This window comes from Xiphophorus hellerii, chromosome 18 (assembly GCF_003331165.1).
Source record: "Xiphophorus hellerii strain 12219 chromosome 18, Xiphophorus_hellerii-4.1, whole genome shotgun sequence".
Lineage (NCBI taxonomy): Eukaryota > Metazoa > Chordata > Actinopteri > Cyprinodontiformes > Poeciliidae > Xiphophorus > Xiphophorus hellerii.
In genome coordinates this window covers 26,576,349-26,587,373 of record NC_045689.1, presented here as the reverse complement: position 1 = coordinate 26,587,373, position 11,025 = coordinate 26,576,349, and the positions used below count along the sequence as shown (strand labels likewise).

General features: G+C 39.8%; 1 protein-coding gene and 1 pseudogene across 1 annotated transcript; one reads left to right on the top strand and one right to left on the bottom strand.

Moving 5' to 3' along the window:
* Positions 1-341: 341 nt before the first annotated feature.
* On the bottom strand, positions 342-3,831 carry LOC116707993 (extracellular calcium-sensing receptor-like; annotated as a pseudogene).
* A 2,636-nt stretch (positions 3,832-6,467) lies between these two features.
* On the top strand, positions 6,468-10,387 carry LOC116708128 (extracellular calcium-sensing receptor-like). The gene is made up of 8 exons (XM_032545917.1): positions 6,468-6,532; positions 6,985-7,279; positions 7,379-7,668; positions 7,828-8,123; positions 8,591-8,796; positions 8,950-9,171; positions 9,269-9,392; positions 9,489-10,387. The coding sequence occupies exons 1-8, from the start codon at positions 6,483-6,485 to the stop codon at positions 10,385-10,387; spliced, it is 2,382 nt and encodes a 793-aa protein (XP_032401808.1). The 5' UTR covers positions 6,468-6,482.
* The last annotated feature ends 638 nt before the right edge of the window (positions 10,388-11,025 follow it).

Here is an 11,025-nt window from a genome sequence, read left to right as displayed (position 1 = left end):
TAATCTGAAATGTCTGTTCAAATACAACATATACAGTATATCCATCCATCCATTTTCTAACACCATTGTCCATAGTGGGGTCGGGAGGTGGTACAACTTATATATAAATATATATATATATATATCTTCTGCATAAACATGAGTCTTTTTTTACACACTGTCAGATATTTTATATAAAATAAAAAGCAATTCCAATTTAAATTGAAACATTTTTAGTCAAAATATAACAGAGCATTGTACAAAAGTAGTGAATTTAACAACCGTTAGACAAATAGGAATGAATTCATTCAATATTCTTCTATCGGATGAATGTAAGTAGGTTGAAAAGACTTTGATTTCTGTCATGTCACATTTATAGCATCTTTTTTCCAATGAAAGCTTTTTTGTTTTTTTTACTTTTTGTTCATTAAATATTTCTTAGTGTTTTTCTCTGGCTGAAACAAAATAATGAAACACTTTGGAGCAAATATACACAGTATGAGTCCAAAACTGGAGGCCAGAATAGCAAATATCTCCACAGCCACAGTAAATTTTCCAGGAGAGCTGACATAAGCTGGGATGAAGGTGATCCAGACTGCACAGAATATCAACATGCTGAAGGTTATCATCTTGGCTTCGTTAAAATTATCAGGTAGTTTCCGAGCTAGAACAGCTAACACAAAGCAAAACACAGCCAGCAGGCCGATGTAGCCGAGCACAGCCCAGAAACCAACAGCAGAGCCTAACGCACATTCCAGGATGATCTTCTCCTTGTAGGTGGTCAGATTTTTCACTGGGAAGGGAGGACTCACAACCAACCAAATGATACATATTATAACTTGAATTAAAGTGAGAACCACTACAGTCATTCTTTGTTGTTGAGGACCAAACCATTTCATTGCATTACTACCAGGAAGTGTAGCTTTAAAGGCCATTAGAACCACTATAGTTTTCCCAAGAACACAGGAGATACAGAGAACAAATGTGATGCCAAACGCTGTGTGCCGCAGCATGCAGGACCACTCAGAGGGGGCTCCAATGAAAGTTAATGAACATAAGAAACACAGAATCAGAGAGAAGAGCAGCAGGAAGCTCAGCTCAGAGTTGTTGGCTCTGACAATTGGAGTGGCCCTGTAGTAGAAGAAAATCACTGCTGTAATGATGGCCAGACAGGCTCCACTAACAGAGAATACAGCCAGGATGATTGATAGGACTTCATCGAAGGAAAGAAACTCCACAGGTTTGTGGAAACAAGCATCTTTGTTTACATTTGGCCAGAACTCTCTGGGGCATGGGAAGCAATCAGGAGAATCTAGACACAAAATTAAAGAAAAAGTTCTGAATATAAAATGTGAATATCAAGGGATTTGTATGTTAAACACATTAGATTCTACCTGTCATATTACTGATCTCTCCTTCAGGACATGGTATACAGTCATAGCAGCAGATTGGTTTTCCTTTCTGCAACACTTTACGAGTTCCTGGAGGACAACTCTCTGAGCAAACTGACACTGGAACCTGAAACAGAAACAAAATCTCGAGGTCTGCAAGCAGCTTTGACAAACCATTTGTTCTGTGAAGTGTTTAGGCTTATTACTTGTGTCCCACCGTCCAACCAGGTTAAGTTTCTGTTGATACGAAACTCCTGGCCCTTTGGCAGTGATGCATCATAATATCCCACTGTTTCCATTTCAATAACTCCACTCTCACTTTTCTGCCAGTTTATTAATTCATAGAAAGCCACAGGATCCCCATTAGCATCAAATGAGACATGGTAACCGTTCTTGGAGAAGTTTACTTCCTTTAATTCTTTAAGAACCTTTAAGTTAAGAAAAGAGACAGAAACTGAAAATAAATGACCATTCTCTCATGGTTTATGAAAACTTGTAAATGTGCAATATTCTGACCTGTTCGGGTTCCAATCTGACATGTTTGTCACAATGCAACAATCCATTTGTTTCGTTACACACTGCATTCTGGATGGCATGAGCCACAGCATAAACAGCCTTGTACACCATGTTAGTGATTCTTAACTGAGACGTTTCTGTGTACGGGCTTTTTAGGGTTTTTAGATCTGCAGTTCCATCACATGCTATCTTGTCTAAGGAAGCTAAAAAATATATTAATATGTTGTATTTATTAGGCAACATTCAAATACAGAAACATTAAGAATTGCAAAGAAATAAATTTGTTTCAAAACATGCTATTTGGAGTCATATTGTTTTCAAATACCGGGAAAGTTTTAAAATACTTTTGCATTTTGAACAAAGTATTTTTTAAAATACCAAATTAAAAAGAATCTCACTTTCTGTCAAGCTGCAGTTGAATGCTTCTTCCCAGAACTCAGTCAGCAGTGGGGAGGCAGCCACCTTAGAGGGAGAGAGATCCAGGAGGAAATCTCTCAGACCTGGGATGACAGATTTCTGAATAGCAACACCGATGGCTCCCGCACAGAAACTGAATCTCATCAGGTTTGAGTCGGTTATCCAGGCTTCGCTCGCGATCCACTGACGAGGTGGAGGAGGATCCCGGGCCAGTTCCTCCAGCAAGACTTTCATTTCTCCAACAGCTGTAAACGCTACAACAACCACTGCTGTTGAACTGAAAAGACAAAGTGTTTAGTGCTCAGACTGAGGTAATCTTTAACATTATATTCAAATGACAAAATTTACAGGAAAAAAAATCCATGTACAAACCTACGGATAACATCTGCAACTCTTTGGATCTTGCTCTGCGGGTCGGTTCTGAAGAAGGACTCAATGTACTCCACACAGATCCCCTCTCTCAGAGCTGCCTCAAGAAAGGAGGCCATGCCATTATTTCCATAATCTGAGTCTGAGTGTACAACACCTATCCAAGTCCAACCAAAATGTTTCACCAGCTTTGCCAGAGCGTCAGCTTGGTAATGGTCACTGGGAATTGTTCTGAAAAAAGTTGGGAATTTCTGTTTGTCTGAAAGGCAGGCACAGGTGGCAAAGTAGCTCACCTACAGTAAAAATCAATTATCAATACAAGAACATTTCAGAATTGCAGTTTTCAATAAATTCAGAGAGCTCACCAGAGGGATGTTGAAGGACCCAACAATGCTGGATATGCTGATGGATGGAGTGGATGCAGAGTCTCCAATAGCAGCCATCACCACTCCAGACTGAGAACAGTTTTCTCCTTTGTAAAACACAGGGTCCTGGCGGTTTGTTAGTTGAAATGCGATGTGCACTGCCACAGGCACCGAGACACAGGAATCGTAGATCTGATATCCAAGTTTGATGCCGGGCAGCAGCTCTGTGCTGTTGTTAATCTCCTCAATGGCAAAGACCATAGCACGAGAAAAGCGCAAACTCCTGACACTCAAGCTGAACAAAATGAAGCAGGAAATTGTTGATGTTTACATTAAACTGAAAAAAAGTCTCATAAATTCAAACGACACTGATTATGTAACAAACAGTTGTATACAATTGGGTCAATGAATCAAAATGGTCTCTGTCGTATTTCAAATTGTAAGTAATCTGAAGAATTGAAAATATTTAAATTGAAATGTTTATGTCTAATATGAGACAGAATTTGCAAAGAAATAAAAATCTAAGATTTCTTTCACCCACCATCGCAGCAATAATGCATGATACATACAGTATAATGTTTTCAGTCTCTCGCTCCTACTAACCTGCCAGTGCACCTCGGAGGTTTGGGTTTGAAGGTGTAATTATAAATCATCGTGTTATGCTGGTAATGAATTGAGAAAACACCTCCAATAAGAAAGTCTCCATCCTGTGAGAATTCAGGTGAGCGAGTGGCACCCTGGAGTGAACATTTCAAAGATGAAGCCTCAGTCGAGACGTCAACCCCTACAGGGTCAAACTTCTGACTTAAGCCATTCACAGACCTGCTACGGCCAACCACTGAACTCAGCTCCAATAAATTCAATCCTAATCTCAAGATAATAAAAACTGTCCAAATCTCCATCCCTCAAAGTTCTCTTTTTGAGAGTGACTCTGTTTTTCCTGGCTTTATAAACCTCCCTCATTATACGTCACATCTTTGTTCATCCCACATAGGACACTGTCGACATGGAATTTAGTTCTGTATATTTCCTCCCTACATTTTATTACCTTTGAAAATAGTCTTGTTCTTAAGAAACCTTTTTATTTTTTGATATTTTATGAAAACAGAGCCATGTCTGTGTGGTATTTTGGGTCGTAATAGTGAGACAACACTAGAAATGATCAACAAGGGCTAAAGGTCAAATGTTTTCCATCACTTAGGATGAACCCATCGCAAAGTGACATCGACAGGAGTGACAACAGTTGAAACATTTTCCACTTCCTTGTGTTGCGTCATTAACCCAGGTGTCCACATCTACGTGTACGAGCTCAAAATTCCACATGCTTGACTTTCGCCGGTCGCTTGGCTGGAGGAGGGCAAGTGATTTTCGCCTCATCGCTCAAGTTCCATACAAAACGAACGAAGAGGCAGCGACGCCCATGAGATTATTGTTTTTTAATTGTTGTGGATGTGTAGACCTTTGTGGGCCTCAGGGGAACATCTCATGAATAAAAAGCGTAGAAAACCGATCCTGGCGAATACCAAAAGAAAGAATGCATACCAAACTTCCCATGATCCAGTGAACTTCTAAAAGGTTATAAAGGCTGTTGAAAGTGTAGTCAAGGAAAACATTCAACAATGGTGATCTAACTGACTATTTTGTGGCATGGTTGGTGGTGCCAGACAGGCTGGTTTGAGTATTTCAGAAACTGCTGATCTACTGTCATTTTCACACACATGTGAAAATCTCGACTTTGGTAAGATGCTAGAGAGGAATAAGGTTAATTTGGACTAAAATATTTAAATAAATAAAAAGCTTTACTACAAATAAAATTGCATGAAATAATTGTTCTAACAAATCTGTTTGTATTCAGGCTATATTCTTTTTTCCTTTCTCATGACAGAAAAGATATAGATTCTCACTTTTTGTCAGGCTGCAGTTGAACTCGTCCTCCCAGAACTCAGTCAGCTACGGAGATGCCCCTGTCAGTGGATCGCGGCTTTGCTCGCCATCCACTGACGAGGTGGAGGAGGATCCAACGCCAGCACCTCCAGAAGGGCTTTCATATCGCTAACAGCTGTAAATGCAAGAACAACCTTTGCTGTTGATCTGAAAAGACATTGGAACATGTTGCTTTTATGCAGCACTTCTGAGCGTTAGCCACATATTTCAAAGAGTTTACAATTATACAACGTATCAGAAAAGAGGTTTCAGTAAAAACATAGCAAACATGCCAAAGCAATTTCTTTAATTTATAGATTCTCTTTCAAAAACAGTAACACTAAACATACGAACCTACGGATAACGTCTGCAACTCTTTTGATCTTCATCTGTGGGTGAGATCTAAAGAAGGATTCAATGTACTCCACACAGATCCCCTCTTTCAGAGCTGCTTTCAGAAAAGACGCCATCCCTTTATATCCATAATCTGAGTCAGAATGGCTTGCTCCTATCCAAATCTAACCAAAGTGTTTCACCAGTTTGGCCAGAGCATCAGCTTGGTAATTGGTCACTGGGAATTGTTCCGAAAAAGTTGGGAACTGTTGCTTATCCGATAGGCAAGCACAAGTGGCGAAGTGGCTCACCTATAGCAAGAGAAGTGCAAAGTGTAGAAAATAAAATCCAATGTCCATGAGGAGACGTTTTTGAATTTCATCTTAGACTGTATTCCTCTTACCAGAGGAATGTTGTTTGATCCAATCACACGTGAGATGCTGATGATGGAGGGAGAGGATCCCGCGTCTCCAACAGCAGCCATCACCACACCGGACTGGGAGCTGTTCATGCCCCAAAGCGACACACGTATTCAGAAGAATGTGGACATTGCACAACCACACGCTGCTTACAGTATTAGGTAATAATGGATACCACCGTCTGTGGATCAATTTTAATAGTTATCAAGCAACAAGAGCTGACAGTATTGTTGCAAGATACTTATAGCAATGTCCGTCCTCAATGCATTGACTGCACCTCCTGAAGGGTTTGCGACGTGCTTTATTGTCACAGATGTTTTTCAGGATTTTTATGGTAACTTTGGAGTGGCTGTGTGACAGGTTGGGTGGGTTACAGAGGAAGTTGCCCATCCCAGTGTGTGTGCAAACCACACTTACCAATGAGCCTCTTCCATTTCTGACAACCCGTCACGTGACCTAATACAGACGTTTATAAACCAATAAAAAGCAGCTCACACCCAGCTGAAGACACTTGAGGAATGGATATCTGGGAAATCTTTATTAAGCCGAGTTTAGTTGTGACTTTATTGGAGCTGATGGTCCTTGTTGAGTTGAGTGGCTGTGCCAATAATCTGAAGCTGAGGACTGAGCCGCTAGAGGCTGCTAGAGTCGATCCTGAGGACTCATCAGTGAAATGCACCTTGTGGGGAACCTCTAGTTCACCTGCTTTCTCAGAAGATGGGGACTTTGTCATTGGAGGTGTATTTTCCTTTCACTACAAACTGTATACTATGATTTATGACTACACCACAAAGCCTGGCCCACCAAGGTGCACTGGGAGGTAAGAGGGAGACAGACTGAAAAGAAATAATATAAACTGAATTAAATGGACTACATATTTGTTATGAAATTTTACTTTGTTGCATAATGTCACTTAGAATATTAGCTGTAGATCGGCACTCTGTAGTTAAACTGAGACTGAAATACTTGAAGGATTTTACTGTGTTCATCAATGTTTTTTGACATATATTTTTGAGAGAAATTTAACATTTGCAGAAACTACTAATGATTAACATTGTGTACATAGTTGATGCTTACAAATCCATTTAATTTTTGTAATTTACTTTTTTTTTTTGTTTTAAATTGTAGTTTTCAGCCTTCTAATGTAAAGAACGGCTTAAAGCGATCTGCATTCACTCAGTCACTGTACACCCTTCTCTCTTATTGTCCTCTTTTGTGAGACTTTCCTATTTCGTTTTGACGTCAGAGTTCACGTTCTTTGATTTTGCGCAGTTTTAACGCCCGGGATCTACGTTTCTCCCGCACAATGATCTATGCTATTGAGGAGATCAATAACAGCACAGAGTTGCTGCCCGAACTCAAACTTGGATATCAGATCTTTGATTCGTGCGGTTCTGTGCCCATGGCCATGCACGTGGCATTTCAGCTGGCAAATGGACAGGACTCTGTGTTTTATAAAGGGAGCAACTGCTCACAATCCGGAGTTGTAATGGGTGCAGTTGGAGACTCTGGATCCACACCATCGATGGGGATGTTGCGCATCATCGGATCTTTTAACATTCCACTGGTAAATTTTTTTCAAAAAGTTTCATTTAATATACCTGTGCTTATGTGTATTGTATAAAAAAACATTTTTTTTTGCTTTGTTGTGTCTTTTTTTATATAGGTGAGCCACTTTGCCACTTGTGCCTGCCTTTCAGACAAACAACAGTTCCCGACTTTTTTCAGAACGATTCCCAGTGACCATTACCAAGCTGACGCGTTGGCCAAGATGGTGAAACACTTTGGATGGACTTGGATCGGTGCCATCCATTCAGACTCAGATTACGGAATCAACGGCATGGCATCTTTTCTTGATGCGGCACTTAGAGAGGGGATCTGCGTGGAGTACATTGAGTCCTACTTTCGGACTGACCCGCGGAGCAAAATCCTAAGAGTTGCAGACGTTATCCGTCGGTTTGTGCATGAATAATTTTGATAAATAAATCCACTTCAGACATACTTCATTATTCATTAGTACTGTGCCTATTTGCTTGCCTCAATAATGATCAACAAAAACATGTGCAAAGTGTGATGTGTGCCAGTTTACATCAACAGAGTAAAATATCATTCCAGATCAACTGCAATTGTTGTTGTGGCATTCACGGCCTCTGGTGATATGAGAGCATTATTGGAAGAGCTGGCTCTGGACCCTCCTCCTCCTCGCCAGTGGATTGGAAGTGAGGGCTGGGTCACCGACCCATATTTGATGAGCTTCAGTTTCTGTGCGGGAGCCATCGGAGTTGCCATTCAGAAATCTGTCATCCCAGGACTGAGAGATTTCCTCCTGGATCTCTCTCCCTCTGAAGCGGCTGCCTCCCCACTGCTTTCTGAGTTCTGGGAGGATGCATTCAACTGCAGCCTGACAAAAAGTGAGATGTTTTTTTTCCCTTGAGAGGGCAGTAAGATGATTTCCTGGGTTATAACCACAACACTCTAAGCATTTAACTTGGTCATTGCCTTTTCTTTGCAATTCCGCTTGATTCTCATCCCTGTCTGGGATTTCTTCCAATGAGTTTGATTGGTAACACCTTATTTAAAGGGGTGTGCATAAGACTGGCATGACACTGTCTTAAATATGACATGATACCTCTCATGAACATGAAGTAGTCTTTATGAATGTTTATGAATGTTTTCATGAAGTGTCAATTGGTAGAGAATGACATTTTTAATGCAAAGTTGCATTAAAAGTAAATTAAAATTGCCGTCTTTGAATTAAAGTGTCACTATTTAGTAAAGAAATGTGAAGTTGTCACTTTCAATGGACTTTTAATGAAACATTTATCATTTCAGATTTTGTTTTTTCACAAATTTAGCATTTTTCTTGTTATGTCTTTAGGTTCTGATCAAGAAAACAAAGAGTGTGACGGGACAGAAGACATTCAAAAACTCTCAAGCCCGTACACCGAAACATCTCAGTTAAGAATCACTAACATGGTGTACAAGGCTGTTTATGCAATAGCACATGCCATTCACAATGCCGTTTGTCATGAAACAAACATCACCACTAAGTGTCAAAAAAACATCAAACTTGAGTCGAAACAGGTCAGTTTGACCAGAGTGAATCCCAAACTTTTTTTCTCAGTATACATGAACAGTTTATTTAATAATGAATATTTTTAGTTACTTGTAATTTTTCCAATAAACTTCAAAATTTTACATTTCATTGATTGCCTAAAGTATGCCCTGCTTTTCTAGGTTTTTTCAGAGCTGAAGAAAGTCAACTTTTCCAGAAATGGCTACCATGTGTCATTTGACCCTAACGGTGATCCTGTAGCTTTTTATGAACTGGTCAACTGGCAAAAAAGTGAAAATGGAGTTACCAAGTTGGCTAAAGTGGGGTACTATGATGCATCACTGCCTAAGGGCCAGCAGTTTAACATTGACCAGAATATCACATGGTTGGATGGTAGCACTGAAGTAATAAGCAAAAGAAAAAATAATGAACAGATAAAACCTTTGGGAAGTGTTTCACAACTGTAATGTTTCAAATTGTGGTCATATGATTTCCTTACAGGTTCCAGTGTCAGTTTGCTCAGAGAGTTGTCCTCCAGGAACTCGTAAAGTGTTGCAGAAAGGAAAACCAATCTGCTGCTATGACTGTATACCATGTCCTAAAGGAGAGATCAGTAATATGACAGGTAAAGTCAAATATATTTTTCACATAGTTATGCAACAGAAAATACTGTTTTAACTGTTTTTAACTGTTAACAACTGTTTTTGGTAAATGTTTTTAGATTCCCCTGACTGTTTTCCATGTCCAAGAGAGTTCTGGCCTAATTCAAAGAAAGATGATTGTCTGCCCAAACCAGTTGAGTTTCTTTCCTTCGATGAAGTCCTGTCAATCATCCTGGCTGCATTCTCAATCAGTGGAGCCTGTCTGGCCATCATTACGGCATTAATTTTCTTCCATCACAGAACAACTCCAATTGTCAGAGCCAACAACTCTGAGCTGAGCTTCCTGCTGCTCTTCTCTCTGACTCTGTGTTTCTTATGTTCATTAACTTTCATTGGAGCCCCCTCTGAGTGGTCCTGCATGCTGCGGCACACAGCGTTTGGCATCACATTTGTTCTCTGTATCTCCTGTGTTCTTGGGAAAACTATAGTGGTTCTAATGGCCTTTAAAGCTACACTTCCTGGTAGTAATACAATGAAATGGTTTGGTCCTCTACAGCAAAGAATGACTGTAATATCTTTTACATTTATTCAGGTTATAATATGTATCATTTGGTTGGTTGTGAGTCCTCCCTTCCCAGTGAAAAATCTGACCACCTACAAGGAGAAGATCACCCTGGAATGTGCGTTAGGCTCTGCTGTTGGTTTCTGGGCTGTGCTCGGCTACATCGGCCTGTTGGCTGTGTTTTGCTTTGTGTTAGCTGTTCTAGCTCGGAAACTACCTGATAATTTCAACGAAGCCAAGATGATAACCTTCAGCATGTTGATATTCTGTGCAGTCTGGATCACCTTCATCCCAGCTTATGTCAGCTCTCCTGGAAAATTTACTGTGGCTGTGGAGATATTTGCTATTCTGGCCTCCAGTTTTGGACTGATACTGTGTATATTTGCTCCAAAGTGTTTCATCATTTTGTTCCAGCCTGACAAGAACACTAAGAAACATTTAATGAACAAAAACTAACATTGGCATAGAGTTAATATTATGACAGTGCCTGGTAAATAGATAACATTTAATCTTACAAAGTTGCTCATTAGATCTTACACATCAAAACCAGAATTTAAAAAAAAAATCCTACTCTCTTTAAATCTCCATGTATGTAGTTCTGAATGCGATGTTGTTGATCATTTTTGATGTTTACTTTGTGAGAAAAAAAAAGACTGTCTTGATGTTTGAAAAAATAAATAAAATATTTTTGAATTTGTCCCTCATCCATTCCTGTTTTCAAACATTCATTAATTGCTATTATGAGTGGAAGAACTGTTTGAAGTAGTGACTGTTCCTGTTTTAAGAGGATCTTATAGGTTAGATATCTAAAGCTCTTCAGCATTTTTATTCAGCATGCACTTTCTAAGATTTCAGAACGTGTTCATTATTAATTCCACAAGCCGTCATTATTCACGTTTTATTCCAGAGTTTTTCTGACTACCTGGAGCTTAGTGTTGGTTTCCACCTCTCGGACTCACACACACCTGCCCTCCGGCCTGCATGAAACTTTTTCTTTAAGAACATTTTCACTCCTTTTTACCGGGCTGCAGCAGCTAATCTGAACTCTTCCTCAATCTGTCTCTGGTCTCTCTCATAATCAACTATGATAAAGT